At 39.5% G+C, this 16,342-nt stretch overlaps 2 protein-coding genes across 2 annotated transcripts; one reads left to right on the top strand and one right to left on the bottom strand.

The window, feature by feature from the left end:
- The first annotated feature begins 1,742 nt into the window (after positions 1-1,742).
- On the top strand, positions 1,743-6,090 carry LOC143860255 (protein SOSEKI 1-like). The gene is made up of 3 exons (XM_077370825.1): positions 1,743-2,134; positions 2,300-2,401; positions 5,539-6,090. Exons 1-3 carry the CDS (start codon positions 2,115-2,117, stop codon positions 5,705-5,707), a joined length of 291 nt encoding a protein of 96 aa, XP_077226940.1. The 5' UTR covers positions 1,743-2,114; the 3' UTR covers positions 5,708-6,090.
- A 1,063-nt stretch (positions 6,091-7,153) lies between these two features.
- LOC143848182 (small ribosomal subunit protein eS28) lies at positions 7,154-14,784 on the bottom strand. The gene is made up of 2 exons (XM_077357060.1): positions 14,632-14,784; positions 7,154-7,590 (listed from the first exon to the last, which is right to left on the bottom strand). The coding sequence occupies exon 2, from the start codon at positions 7,579-7,581 to the stop codon at positions 7,384-7,386; it is 198 nt and encodes a 65-aa protein (XP_077213175.1). The 5' UTR covers positions 7,582-7,590; positions 14,632-14,784; the 3' UTR covers positions 7,154-7,383.
- Between the last annotated feature and the right edge of the window lie 1,558 nt (positions 14,785-16,342).

Here is a 16,342-nt window from a genome sequence, read left to right as displayed (position 1 = left end):
AAGAACTCAAAAGCGAGTCCCCTATTCTCTTAAATATAGCTTCAACAGGAACCTCAGATTGTCGTGAAGTACTCTGATCAGGCAAAATTGGATCCGGGAGGGCCTGCTCTTGCATCGGCCCATGAACACACATATCCAGCTCTCTGCCAATTTCAAGATCAAACTCAGGGTCTTGGGTCGCAGAGTCCCTCACTCTAGATGACAGGATGAGATGATCCTGCCTACAAGGGATAAGGGTTCCACCACGCTTTGTAGGAGAGAACTCAATTAATGGAGTCATTACCATAGTGGAAGTGAAATTTCTTTTCTTCGTAATAGCAGGAGTGATGGGCCGGGCCATGCAGGAAGAAACCCTCTCAACCAAGCCCACAATATTGTCCACAAAAAGGTGCAACTGGGCTCGAAGTTCGTTAAAAGGCTCAACCACTTGATCCAAAGCCTCATCTATACGACCAATGTTAATAGCCTTCGTCCTCGGGCACCTGTCGGTACACATTTCATTTACACCGGTGATACCCGGTAGAGAACTCTCGGTATTTGAAAGCATCTCATTAAAGCTGGAAGCGTGCAAACCAAGGCACTCAGCTAGCACGTGATGTGCACACTCCTGACGAGATTCCCGCCCATCTCCAACCACTGGGTCTGAGGCAATTGGATCGAAATTTTGAAAGTCAAAAAAAGTGCTAACATGTTCCAGATTGCTATTGTAAGCCTCTAAGCGTGCGCCTTCTCTTACAAAGCTAGCATGTGCACATGTCTTCTCCGGGAGCAAGTCCGGCTGACCATCTTCACTCTGAGACAACCCATCTTCCACATACTCATCCACCGAGTTCTCCGAATCGCTAGTCTCGGTCGATTTACCATCTTCTAGGGATCCAATGTTTACAGAGACACCTTTCTCACACTTCGCCCACATCGTCTCCCCCTCAACGCATACCGGGACAGCCACGACCACCGGACAAATGCCACTAGTAATAATCCGGATTTTAGCCTTCGAATAACCCCTTCCCGATTTGCATGAAGGGTCTGTCTCAATCACCTTGCCAATCTTCCTCCCTATTTTCATAAAGTTTTCTGTGCACCAAGCTTGAGGAGGAATCCCAGAGATATACCACCAATCCTCTACCTCAGAGCTATCAAATTTCTTTGTCCATACACATAACTCCACAAAAGGTGAATTAGACGCTGCAGCCCATGCCATTTGAGAATCTATCACAGCCACCCTTTGATCTTGGATAATAATCACTTCTGATTTATCAATTTTATAGACCTTAACAAAACCCTCCAACACATTTCTTCTCCGGAGCCAATCTTCTAAGGCCGGAACGTCCCCTGACCATCCCGCTCTGATTTTACCCCACAAGCTCCGATTTGCACCTTTAATAGAGACCATTGGTACAACATCACCACTCTCAGGAACTCCCATGACTAAGTTTTGAGATAGAACATCAGAATCAATCTTGGGGGTATGACCTAAAATTTTTGGCTCCATTCTCGAACTTTTGATATTCACGTCCAGGGATGACCAAATTTTTCCGCAGCCCCAACATTCCACACGCTTTCTGAAGTTTAAAAACCCACATCGGCAACATCTCCAGTCCCCACGATTCTCACGGCTTCTCTTATCCCCCATTCGATCTATCCTTTTTTTCCTACGATTCTTCTGATCCTGCCATTGAAAATCCTCCTTTCTCACAAGCTTTTCTTTCGGCAACATTCTCTCACACCTTTGGGACTGTTGTTGGGCAGTGATGGGATTCTTACTAGGGTTTGTTGAGACTGAAGTGTGAGGGAAATTTCCAAAAAGGGTCTGATTTTTGGGTGGAATAGAAGGGCCTGAGTTCTTGCTAAAACCCTGGAAAGCCATTTCCTTGAACAGTTACTAGACCCTTTCTTATTCGAGAGATTACATGCTTCTGGATTTATTCTTTCTTAATTGTAAAACCCTGGTTTCCTCTCTTTATCTTTCTTCCTCCCATTGCAATACAGAGAGAGAGAGAGAGAGATGAATCACATAGCAGCAGCTGAAGAACGCATAGTCTCAGAGAGATTGAAAAGGAAACTGAATGAAGTAAATGTAGCAGCCCAAAATCAACTTTCAGTAATACAGGACCATGTCAATTTCAACCTTCAGGTTTTTCCTTCTTCTTCTTTTTTGTTTCCTTCCTTCTCTAAAACTTCTTTGGGAATCTTCAATTTTTATCAATCTGGACTTTTCTTCTGACTGTTTCATTCTCTTTTCTTCTGAATTTTTATCAATCTGGACTGTTTCATTCTCTTTTCTTTTCTTGCGAGGCAGGAAAAGCTTTAGCGGCACGAACACTTCGAAGAAGACGAGCGAATTCGGAAAACAGAAGCCAGTTTCTGCTAGTTATAAGCCTGTTGCCGAGCCGAATTGCTCGTAAGTGAAAACTGATTTTCTTTCATTTATCGCATAAAATATCAAAATATCCACTTATTTTCTTATATTATTCTGTTAAGAATTGTCACTTACTTGTTTTGGCCATTCCCACCCATCTATTTTGATTTGGAATTTTCTCATTGGCACATACAACTTACAGTTTTTCATTGCATATATGCTATATAGTGATAAGGTCACCTTGAGTTCTTGGCAATAATCTATGCATATGATGTACAGTTTCTACACTAGGCAACCAATTATTCTCTGTAGTAGTGATGATCATACTTTGGGAAATGATATCCTCCCCCCACCCCCAAATAAACGGATAAAATCCCCGTCCCCCTTAACAGTTTCTTTGAGAATGGTTCACTGCTTGAGAATAAATTCAGCCCCTGTAATGTTTTTCTTTGCCTTTAAAACTTAACGAATAATGTTAAAAATGGGGGGGGGGGTGTGGGTTATTTGTGGACGGATGAGATTGATTGTGTATTGCATTTAAATTTGCACAAAATAAATCACCACAAGTCAATGAGCTACACAAACTACTAGAGAGGGCAAGGGAGATAAATGTTGCGCGCCTTAGCTACTGGTGAGTTACTATAAAAAAAGCCGGTCCCACGGTCCCACGACGCCTCGGACGGGTCCAGTTTCGGACCCACTTTGTAACTGCTTTCACTCTAGTTGCTCCAAGTAACTCTTTTTACAAGTCACTCCTTTCTTGGCTTAAACACTATATTTGGTATTGACTCTAGAACCGAATGTTAAGAAACCTAATCAATATGTATACGTCATAAGATAGTAAAACTGTTCAACATCGTATTAAAGAATTATCTATATTCCGTGCATGGGAGGCCGGTCATCAACCTTCCCAATCACCACACCCAAATTCCACTTGTAAAGTGGGCAATGGGATTAGAGAATTCTGTATATTGTTTGAGTAGCCGATCAGATCAACCTCCCCAATCACCACACCCAATTGCCATCACCGAATAAAAAGTCAATCTTATTCACTCCAATAAGATTTGCCTTCCTCAATTTTTTTCATACCTAGAAAGGTTTGAATAAGACTCGTTCCTTTATTCTAGTAGAGATTCTTTCTTATTCTTTCGGTTCATTGCTTGCTATTTTATTGATATCTCATGAGGAAATGACATGTCCGCCTCCTTTTGTTTGTCTTTTCCGGAAAATGAAATACAGTAACTTTTAAGAAGGGAAATGATTTCGCTGCCATGTTTTGATAAGATGTGTGAATAAGATGTGTGAAGCATCTTATCGTTTAGTATTTAAAGGGCTGTCAGAAGATTATTTTGGTTTTCAAAAAGGTCTTACCGGCCTTTAAATACTAAACGACAAGATATGTCGCCCATCTTTATCAAACCACGGTAGCGTTGAAATCATTTCCCTTTAAGAAAAGACAAATAGGGTACTTGCAGTTCTTTTGAGTTGTTCATCATTCAAAACGCACATCTAGACTGCCATGATTACATACAAAAGATCTGACAAAAATTAGATTACAGATAACTACAAAACAATCTATTCTAACCATGCAATAAATCTAGAATACATAGAAGATCCGAAATTTACCTCGATCTGGCATGAAAAATCTTAAGATCTAATAGAACACAGCAGAGACCAGACCCTTTATATATAGAAAAGGCCTCTTAGTGTTCCATTCATAACTCTTAGAAATTTAATCTATTTAATTAACTACTAATTCTATGCAGTTAATTTAGGACTACACTAAAATATCTGTGTTTTTAGAATAAGATGCATTGATTAAGCTTGTACCCATTATTATTGATCACTTTATCAATAGTTAAATCTAGAAATTTCACACTTAGTCCCTATTCGTTTGAGATTGTGACAACCGATTGTGGGCTTCCAACCTATTATCGGGCTCAAAATCAATTTTGAGTCGTTTGAGATTGTGACAACCGATTGTGGGCTTCCAACCTATTCTCGGGCTCAAAACAGGGCCTTAATCTTACTCTACAATCCAGTCCACTAATGTGCGGTCAACATTGACCACGCATAAGATCTTACAGTATGCATTTTATTCTATGCCAAAGCGTGCCATATAAAAAGTCCCTACACCAAACTTAATTTCTTCTCTTATGTCCAAGTGGATCTAGTGTAGTGATCCCACTTTTCATCATCATAAAGAGTGATAAAGCAATGGTTGGCATGTCGGCTGGCATCGTGGGTTTGGTCCCCATATATGGGAGTTCGAATCCCCAGGCTAACCCGATGCACGTGGTTCAAGGTAGACATGGCAAAAAGTGACCTGGACCCGCGGGTCCACCTCGCCCGTCCGTAAATTACGGGTCCGGGTCACCAATCAGTGACCCGTTTGAAATTGACCCCCACCCGGCCCGTCAAGACTTGGCCGGGCCGGGTGGATCCGCGAGTGCCCATGGAGACGTGGAAAAAGGTTTTATTTTACCCTTTTTCGGTAATTCTCATATTTTTTCATTTTCTTTGTAGTTTTTTTCGTAATTATCATATTTTGTTACATTTTTAGGTTTTTTTTTCGTATTTTTTCTAGTTTCGTGCCATTTTGCCTTAATTTTTCTATAAAGTTTAGTAACGAATTATTTTTATCTATTGCTATTATTTATTGCTATATAGCAACCTTTGCACAAGATAACTCTCAAAAAGTCAACATGAATGGGCTAACATCACATGATCACATGCAATTGGAGAAGGCAGCGTTGGAGAAGGCGGCTAGCAAATCCCTTTATAAATAAAAAAAAATCTTAAAAAATTATGTCAAAAATCCGGGTGACCCCCGGGTTGACCCTGCCCGTACGGGCCGGGTGCGGGTCCAAGCTTAGTGACCCGTAATATTTCCGGGTCATTTTCACCCAGCCCGGCCCGGCCGTTTGCCAGGTCTAGTTCAAGGGTGGGTGATTGCATGCATCCGTAGGATTAGTCCATAGCCCTAAAAAGGGGTGGGATACCCTATGTCATTTTTTTTTTCCAAAAAAAAAAAAAAAGAGTGATAAAGCATACAATCCCTGGGACATCTACCTTTCCACTTGAATCTTTTGCTGCCAGATGAGCACACATGGTCTTTTTCTTTGCCTACCAAAAAGGAATGTTTTCTTTGACAACTTATTTTGACTGGATTGATGCAGGCAGTGTGGAAAGGGATTCAAGCCAGAAAGGTTACATTCGCATATGAAATCATGCAAAGGTTTGAAAAGCAGGGGTAAGAGTTTAGCTTCAGGGAAGCTCTCACAAGCATCAACTGAAGAAGAGTTGGGCAAGAAAGCGGCAATTTCAGGGCCTTTTTTGACCCGCTAGCCAGTTATATCAGTTCAGATGAGTCCAGCGAGTTTTTTACGAGCTCCTCCTCATCTTATTCCTTCTTTGCCTATTTTATTTACCCAGAAAAAAGGAGAAAAAAAATTAAAGAGAAGAGATTATACACCATCAACTACCCTTTGCTTGCTGTTTGGGCAAAAGTGGAACATGGAAAGGGTTTGGTGTTGGACACTAACAGTGAGTTCCATTTGCTTTGGCATTTCTGTGGGTGGTCAGATCGAGGATCCCACTTCTTGTAGAGTTGTAGCCGGTGATTACTGTTCACGGCAGCAAAATTAGCTTCTTCTTTTTTTTTTGACAGGTATTGTTGTGTCCAATACATGATCATTTCCCATATAAAAATCTATGCTTTCTATAGAAAACTGTATTTTGGGTGTTTGTACTGCTTGAGGAATTTCATCCCTGCTTGTAAATTTATAGGAATTTCAGCACCGAATCGTGCTATTTGAGAGATTTATAATGATCTAAGATAGGATTTGGATAAAAATTGTGAGAGCTTATTTGTTCATATCTTCCACTCCCCCTCAATCATGACATTCCAAAGGGAGAGTTAGCATGGAAATAGTTAAACTTAAAATAGCAGGGTTCAAGTTTTGTTTGGGGTTGAGCCTTAGCTCAATTGGTAAGGCTTTGTTCTTCAATTTAAGGCTTTGTTCTTCAACACCTTGAAGGCGGAGGTTAAATCCCAGCTTACCAACTAGAAAAAAGTTTTATTTAGAGGGGCCTTCATTTTATGATAATATCCCTCTAAATTAAGCCATAATCATCATTTCCCTCAACAGTTACATTAATTAGTGAATTTTTCCCACCTTTTCCCCACTTGCTTGTAGAGATCCTGGCCCTTCATCTTGCAGGCCTTAAGAAAATACCATAATTAATTTGCTACAGAGAATTTTTAAATAGAGGAGCTTTTGGGAAGGAAGATGAATCATTCAATGGGACCCAGCGGAAACAACTATGATCCAATGCACAAGTGCCATATGTGATCGGTGATGGGGACCAATGATCTGATAGTCCATCAGAGGGTAACCAAGGGGGTTCAGTTCGGATGTTAGAGGTGGATCTCATATTCTCATGTGCAAGATAAGGCGTGCAACAATCAATGGCTTAAAAATATCTGCAGGACTTTTTCACCATGCTTGGTTAAAGGTTCAGAATCATACGAAAAGGGTGGGGTCAAGGGCAATAGGCTAGGCTTATGATGGCCAACAACATACATGGACCCGTCTATTTATTGGAAAAGGTAACAAAGCAACTATACGGCCTACTGCTATTAAATCAGCACCGCCCATGTAAAGCTGGTGCTTGTTGTTGCACAGGGCGCTAAAGTCCAGGATCTATATGTGGAACAATAGGCACAAATTGATACTGTTGAACAATTGGCAAAGGAACTATATGCAGTAATAAATTATGGAAGTATGCAACTGCTAAAACACTAGAGCTTTATATTAAGCTTCAATAAACATGGAGTTCTCACTAGCATTTAAGACGAAAAGTAAAACTGAAAATAACTCTTTCAAATAAGCCCCTCCCTAATACCTACTCATGAATGCTGTCTCATTCATATACCAATTCAAAAGTACTTCAAAAGGAAGTTAATAACCTGCATCAACACAAACCAAACAAAATCCCAATGAGAGGGGAACACAGCACCTTCAACGCAACCTCCTTGCTTCTCTTTCAGACTCGAGAAGGGTAAGGATGTCTCCTTCCCTAACAGGCCCCTTAACATTCCTCATGATGAGCCGATTCTGATCATCAAGAAACTTGACTCTGACCTGAGTCACTTGTCCTCTTGATCCCGTTCGACCCATCACCTTGACCACCACAGCAAGCTTCACTTGCGTATCCATTCTGCAAGCCTAAAACAAAATATTGCCACTTAGTAAGGAATCTAATTGGAATGCTGAAGGAAGAACGGGCACATGATTTTTCTTTCTTTCTTTCTTTTTTTTTGAATGGTAAGAAAGGGGGCATGATTATTCATTAAAAGATAAAGATAAGCGTGTGTGTACGCTGGCGCACATCTTTTTACCAGGGAATACTGTTTGCAAGTAATAGAAGGGTTGAAAATTTTCATCAAGTGATCAGAAAACTTAAGACAACATACAGTCAGAAAATATGCATTATAGGCAATGCATCTATGTGGCCAGAAAGTAAGCAAGTCACCTCTTCTCACTTTAGGGTGCGCTCAAGAACCAAATAAAAGAAATGGAACATTATTTGAGAGTATTGCAAAACAAAGGCAATGAAAACATTCTTAAGGTATTTTTGCCCTTATTGGTACAAACCTAGGGTTCGTGGATTAATATTCAGGGAACTTTAGAGCATAGAAATAGCTTTTAGTTCAAGTTAATAGCAACACGCATTCTCAAAACTAAATGCATCTTTGCCAACCTAAATCTAAAGCGGGGCTTCCACTATGGATCGTTGCCGCTGAATGTTTTTTTCCTGAATGGCTGTAAGTTACGTTATTTTGATAGTTGTTCTTTTGATAGTTGTTCTTTTTTCACTGCAAAATATTGATTGTAAAATAGAGAGTGGGCCCACTTATTTTGGGAAGATTGGGGTGTCTATTATATGAGGGCCCATATTAGATGCCTAGATAGCCATCTGTGGGTTCCACATGATGGCTGGGGTAAAGTTAGTAGATTTTTTGTTTATCTTCTACCCAACTATATGCATCATTCATATTTTCTATTTATTTCCCCTACGGTTTCCAGACAATTAAACCCCATCTCACATGTTTTCTTTTTCATTTCCTTTCTATTTCTTTTCCATTTACTTTCCATTTGCCACATCATTTCCATTTCCTTTCAGTGGACCAACTGAACGAGGGGTGCAACTTGGGTCAAGTTCAACCCGAACCCGACGGGTTCAACCCTATTTTGACTCGGGTTGGGTTGGGTTGGGTTAGGGTTGGGAAAAGCCAACCCGATTTAACTTTGGGTTGGGTTAGGATTGAAGCCTTGGCAACCCGACCCTACCCAACCCCGACCCCCGATTCTGATTTTATCATGATTTTCTAAGGATTATGTTTTTTTCTTGTATTTTTACGTTTCTCCCTAGATGAACCCGAACCCAATCCGACTCAACCCGAACCCGACCCTATTTGAAGGCGGGTTGGGTTAGGGTTGAACATCCTCAATCCAAGGCTTGGGTAGGGTCGGGTTAGGGTTGAGAGAATGCTGTCTTGGGTTGGGTTAGGGTTGGCCTCAACCCGACCCCAAGCTGCACCCCTAAATTGAACAGACCCTCAACGCAAGTTGGCGGAAAAAAGTTGTTTCTGCCTCATTTTCTCATAAAGGAAAACAAGTGAACAATCCCTAACAGGCTTAAAATACACCTGGAAATTAAATTTGGACCTTAAGATGGTCCCAACCAGTAACTAAAGATACCCTAATAGACAATTAGGACAAAACTAAGCTCTTAAGGAGAATTTGATCAAATACCTAAGATGGCATCATGGTTTACAATTTCAGCCGAAATATTTCGATTTTGGATGCAACAGAAACGAAGGACACTTGGATTCGGAAAAATACCCATATTTCGCAAGAAATTTTGAGATTTCGGCCAAATTTTTGAAATTCAGTTAATATCGAAATATGCGAAACATGCAACATTACAAAAAAAAAATAGTTTCTATCGAAATGTCGACAGAAACCCTGGCAAAAATCAACTCCATTTGCAGAAACGAGAAGAGCAACGAGAATCCTTTTAAGATATTTCTAAAAATGACAAGATAAAATGAAAACAAACCAGTGGTGAAGAATCTTACGTTGACTTCGGCTGTGAATTCTTACCGAAATGCTTGCACGATTTAACAAGATTTCAGTAGAAATTTCGAATCAAAACCGAAATGTTTTTGTTTCGCTAATGACCGAAACCGACACCGGAATTCAAAACCTTGGATGGGGTATAGTTATGAAACTAACAAGGAATCTGAGGTCTGTGCCACAATACATGTTCGGTACAAACCTAGGGTTCACAGATTAATTTTCTAGGAACTTAGGAGCATAAAAACGGTTTCTAGTTAAATTTAATAGTAACACACATTCTCAAAACTAAGTAACAACACATGATAGTAAATAAACAGCAAAGGTTTTAATTATAATTCATAGCTTTAACATTCCATCATCAATAAACAGCCAAGGAACATTTTCAAAAAAAAAAACAGCCAAGGGAGTAACAAGAGTTGGTAAAGAGACAAACAAAGGGTTGTAAAATAATTGAAGAGGCTCACAAATGGGAAAATATGGTTAGTGGTAATAAAATACGAAAGTAGAAAAAATTCGTACATGGGCAACTGGTAGGGCCCAAACATTGTAATCCAGATGTAGGTGGCCTTCAAGAGAGGAAATAGATATAGCTAGAGTAGAGAAAAAAGAATGATCAATATCATGAAAGATCTAGATTATAAATATCAAGATAAAAAAAGGGGTCAAGATAAAAGAGAGAAAAAGAAGATCGGATCCAGTGAGGATCAAGATCACGATCAAGAAAAGATTAAGATCAAGAAAATGGAAATGCAAAATAAGAGGGAGAGAGAAGATAACAAGGAAAGGGGGAAGCAGTTTATAAACCCAACCGGAAAGCATAGAGAGGGAATGGAAGAAAAGGATAAAAAATGAGAATACAAAGAACAAGACAAAGTCTCAAAGAAGCAAAATAGAGAGCGGCGTGGATGAATGTAAGAATAGATGAGGGGGGTTAGATAGATGGTGGAAAGTGAGAGGAGAGGGGGAAGGGTGAAAGTGAAGCAAAGTAGGATTTTAGGTATTATAAGAACCTTAAGTAGGATTTTAGGGGATTAGCTAATAAGAAATAAACCAAAACGCTATATCAGAGATGGGTTTAACAAGATAAGTACATCGTGGAAAGGGGCTTAGGTGCACCATAGGCTGATGTGGACATCCCTCAAATCTAGGCTAAAAAAGACTAGTCTCAACTCAACTAAGCCTTTGTCCCAAACTAGTTGGGGTCGGCTAATGAATCCTCTAGAAAATTTTCACGAAGAAGGTGAAAGGATCTACCCAGCTCAAATTGACTAAGTCTAATCCTGACACTAGTTGGGTTCGTCTACATGGATCATTTTCTTCCATTCTATCCTATCTAAGGTCATGTTCTATGTTATGTTCCTAGCCATCAAGTCTTTCCTCATTGTTTCTACCCAAGTTGTTTCCGGTCTGCCCCTACCTCTTTTTACTCCAACTTGGCACACGTCACTTCTTCTCACTGGAGCATCCAATGGCCTACGTTGGATATGCCCAAACCATCCTTAAGTGGTGCTCTCTCATCTTCTCCTCAATTGGTGCCACCCCCACACCTTTTTACGGACGTCTTCATTTTTAATTCGACCTAACCTTGTGTGGCCGCACATCCATCTAAGCATTCGCATCTCCGCTACACTCATCTTATGCACAAGCTGCTTCTTGGTGGCCCAACAATCTGAGCCATACAGCATGGCTCGCCTCACAGCTATCTTATAAGACTTTCCCTTCAACTTGGTAGGTATTTTACGATAGCAAAATACTCCTAAGCATGCTTCCACTTTAACGAACCTGCTCTTACTCTGTGGTTAACATCCTCTTCAATCTCTCCTTCCTTAAATCTAGGCTAAATAAGAATGACAATAAATCAAATAAAATATTACCAAGAAGGAAAATAATATGATTTAATAATCTAATAGAAAAATAATAAATCTGATGAATAAAATGATGGCCGGATCATATCACGTATACTACCACCACTAGAGTATATGTATTCTCAGTCAAATATTTGTTATATCAATAACCATTGCACATGGAAACATAAACTAACCTTTACAGCCTGGGCATGAATTTGCATATGAGAGAGTCTTTTTACCGATTAAGGCATAGACCTGCTAACTAATTTGTTCAAATGGAACAGCTAGTCATATATAGAAACTTCTTGCGGATTAAGAGTGTCTTGCTGACTAATTTGTTTAGGTTTTTATAATATAGTAACGTGGACCAAACAACTGATTCAAATAATCAAAAATACTAATTCAAATGATTATTGAACCCAATCTAATAAGATTATTTATAAGTGGACACTGATTCAAATAATCTAAAAATGTTTTTCAATCGTTAATTGTGGTAAAACAATTAAGCATCATTCGTTTTCCGAATGCCCTTTGAAAAGAGCACGGAGAATTTGCATGATTCCAAAGGGCAACCAAGTCAAAGAAATCCCCTAAACATCATTTCAGTTAAAATCAAATTGTACCAGTAAAAAACTCCAATCACAGAGGTGAATTCAGATCAATAAGAATACTTAAGCCAACATCAACAAAACATTTGATCCAACTTTCCTAGAACACCTATCACCTTAAATACCAAATGACTGATTTGGAGCATCCTCTGCAAACCTTGAAATCGTGAATTTCTTCACTCAAGAAGAAACTTTTGAACAATGTTAAAATAGAAGAAATCTTCCAATTCAAATTTGATTACTTCCTTTTTATAGAATCTATGACTTCCCATCTTCAAGATGTAGAGGGGGCAGAGAGTAATCTAGGGTTACGACCACACAACTTTAGCGAACAAAGATTGAATTGGAGTATCCCATACAGTCACTAAAATTATGGATTTCTTAGCTCTAGAATAAACCTCTGAAAGGTCAAAGACTCAAAGCTAAAGAATTCTTCCAATTTAAATTTGATTTCTTCCTTCTTCGGGAAGGGAGCTATGATTTTCCCTCTTCGAGATGTAGAGGGGGCAAAGAGGGATCTAGGGTTTCTTCATTTTCTATTAACAAAATCTTGAATTAGGTTTGGATTTTATTTTTCTATCTCCCCCACCTTCTTCAAGAGGAGATGCCAAAAAAAAAAGGACTCAATCTCAACAAAAAAAATTTCCAAAAACGGAAGTAAAATGCGTGTCTTGAAAGAAAAAGAAAACGTCAAGTTTTGCTGGCAAAGTTTAGGACACTCGAGGTTTTTGCTAGCACAGTTTAGGACACTCGAAGGGTATAAAATGGAGTGTTGTCAAAGTTGGGAAAATTCTTGCGCTAGATCCTAAATTAAACAAGGAAAACTAAAACCAATAAGAAGTGTCCACAGAATATCTTCATCGTTGCTTTTTCATCTTTCAACCCATGAATTGGGCAAAATGAAAGGTGTATGAAACTAAATTCTCAAGGGCTGACATTGAAATGATAATCCTTATGAATGGCAATGAGCCCATATCCTTTCGATGGTGATAGTAAATAGTCGTTAATGGTACTACCACTGCCTGTATTACCAGAGGTGCTACTTACATCGCCATGAGGTAATGATCATGTGAAACATTCCAAAGAATCAGACATTCTAAGGAAATAAACCTTCGATGGAACCTGCAATTTTATTTCAACTAGCCCTGACCATATGACAGAATACACATTGACACCAATAGCAACCTCAGAAATTTAAGACATTCTATCTTTGAATACAACTCAACTCAACTAAACCTTTGTCCTAGACTAGTCGGGGTCGGCTAATGATTCGTTTGGAAAATTTTCATAAAGAAGGTGAAAGGATCTACCCAGCTCAAATTGACGAAGTCTAATCCTGACACTAGTTGGGTTTGTTTACATGGATCATTTTCTTCCATTCTCTCCTATCCAAGGTCATGTTCACATTCTATCTTTGAATAAATCAAACAATTCATACCATTCAAAAATAAATAAAAATCAAACAATTCATGAGCAACTCCGGTCATCCAAGCTTCAATTTGAACCTTGAATCATTATCTGGTGACCTTTATTCAGTTTATACAACTGTACAAGCAGATTAAATATTAACAATTCCAATTCCAATTCCAATTCCAATTCCAATTCCAGCAAGCATATACCATAGACATAGTAAAAAAAAACCTGGAGACCTCCACAATCCAAACAACCTATGCTTGTCTAAGTTTTAAAGTGCATACTTGTTACAGTCCTAAGTGGGGGGCCGCCTAGGTATGGGACTGGGTGGGACCCAGCCTGGTATGGGATAGGTTTAAAGGGCCTTGCCTAACGCGTTCCATCAGCTCTGGAGCTTTTGGCGTATCGATAAGGTACCTAACATTTGGTATCAGAGCAGCTACCACGTCCCGTATTCAAGTCACGGAAGGGGCGACCTGTGGAGAGGACTACCTGGAAAGGGCTACCTAGTATTAAAAATAATAAAAAATAAAAAAAAGCTAGAGTAAAAGCCGTCAGAGTGAAGTTGCCACAGAGTGGACCGCCGCGGAAGGGGCGACCTGTGGAAAGGACTACTTGGAAAAAAGGCCAGAGTGAAAGCCGTCACAGAGTGGGCCTCCGAGGACAGCTGATTTGGAAGCGTGGTGGTATGTTACGGTCCTAAGTGTGGCCCCCCTAGGTATGGTACTGGGTGGGACCCAGCCTGATATGAGACAGGTTTAAAGGGCCTTGCCTAACCCGTTCCATCAGCTCTGGAGCTTTTGGCATATTGGTAAGGTAACAATACTAACTGTGAATCCTTAATCATTCTCTCATTCTATCTCTACTTCCTACTTCCCACACGATTCTCGTATCTGCTTTATCCTATTTACCACATTTTCCCTAACGAGACTAAAACATCTCATTAACCTAAGATACAAGCACAATAGTATCAACCTAGTTAGAGACCTGTTGGATTTGCAAAAGAGAAAAAAAAAACCTAAAAAAATAACAAAATCGGAGTATGTTATTGCGAAATCAAAACGTATCATAACAAAAAAGGGAACAGGACGAAATTTCACTCCTAAGACACAAGAAAAAACTCCATATCTAAAATTGCTTAATAAAAAACGACAAAGATAAGAGATCAAACCGGACTAATTGATTTAAGCAGTTAGATCTTCGATATTCTTGAAAACCAAGATGATAAAAAACAAAACCCTAACTGGAATACGCACCTGAAAGCAGTGGAGAAGACGATCTCTCTCGGCCGCTGCTCTCTCTCAAGAAACGAAGACACAAAAAACCCTAGGTTTGGTTTTTATATAAGGGACTGGAGGCGTATTGAAATGATCAAACATTTGAATGATCTGAACCGTCTATTTTATAGGCCTTTCTTCACATCTACCATAGCCCAAAAATCGTACGGACAGTGCAATTTTTTTCCTAGGAAATGATAAATGCGCTCTTTTCTTCCCAGGTAGAAAAAAAAAAAAAAAAGTGTGGGGGGGGGACAGCCATAGGATGACCCAAACAGTCCATTTGATGGGCCACAATATAAATAAGGCAATGATATTTTCACCCCCCCAGTACCCAGTCACGCCCCTTTTAACTTGATTTGACGTCAAGAAGCGTTAAAGTTGCACACTGTTCACATTATAAGGGGCGCAAATGAGTACTCCAGGGGGAGTGAAAATATCATTACCCTATAAATAGGGGATGGTCCCAAAAAATCATTTTCATAATATGCAGTTCCTCTATAGATTTGAGGGCTAGGATCAGCCTATGAAAATGATGATTTTCTACACACAATCTACTTACGTTACCCCCTATTTTCACCTATTTATAATTAGAGAAATTATATGGTGCCTAAGCGGGCATGCTTCTCCGGGCGGTACAACGAACATGGCACACTTAATATTTGACCCAACAACAACATTTTAAAAAGGGAAATGATATCACCACTACCATATTTTGATGATGCACTCCTCATTTTATTAGAAAGTACGGTGTGGCCCGGACCATAGGATGATCCAACCCGTCTACTAGATGGGTCACAGCCTAAAAAGGTTGCACTCAAAAAATCATTTCCATAGGTTGCGACTCATCTAGTGGACAGTTTGGACCATCCTATGGTGCGGGCCATACCATACCTTTTAATAAAATGAAGAGTGGGATCGTCAAAATATGGTAGTGGTGATATCATTTCCCTATAAATAAATAAAAACCGCGTTGTCGTTAGACCAAATATAAAGAGAGGAACCGTCGCTCGGGCACCATGTAAAAACTCTTATAATAAAGGGATGTTAGGTTTCATCTATTTATAATTAGGGAAAACAGCAGTCCGAACAAAAATAGATATGAATGGATGACAAATAGATTATCTAGTATGTGCTTATGGGGTGAGCTAAGGAAAAACATACAAATTTAGGCCATGGGGCAACCATGAAATTTATTTTATTTTTTTTCCCATGATAAATGGGCACGCCTGGCTACCGGGAATTGTTTTTCATAATTATATGGGTATGAGGGTGGAGTGGCTAAAAATCAAGAAACCAAAGTATCCAAAACTAGTGTCTGGATTTTTCGTCACTCCTCATCACCGAATACATTAGTTTTCGGTATTTGGTTTGCTGATTTTTAGCCCTTCCATCCTCATTTCCACTCGGAGACACCAATTTATCATGAAAAACAATTAATGGTAGCCAAACGTGCCCTGGTGAGAAAGGGATAGTGTGTGGGGGGAGAGAAACTTGAGAAGACGCGGATGAGTAGAAGGGTTGAAAAGTGGCTAAAAAACAAAGGAAAAGTTGATCATATTTTGGGTAGAGCTTTTTGTTTACTTCTTTTTGAGGCTTTTTATATATGACTCTCCCCACACTAAGTCCCTCTTATATCTATCCCTCTCCCAACCTCCTTTACCATTGGGTAAGGCAATATTATTGGAAA

Source organism: Tasmannia lanceolata, unplaced genomic scaffold, assembly GCF_043159265.1.
Source record: "Tasmannia lanceolata isolate RefF3 unplaced genomic scaffold, GAP_Taslan_0.1 ptg000003l, whole genome shotgun sequence".
NCBI classification, from domain to species: Eukaryota; Viridiplantae; Streptophyta; class Magnoliopsida; order Canellales; family Winteraceae; genus Tasmannia; species Tasmannia lanceolata.
The sequence above is the reverse complement of the archived record's forward strand: the minus strand, read 5'-3'. Positions and strand labels throughout refer to the sequence as shown.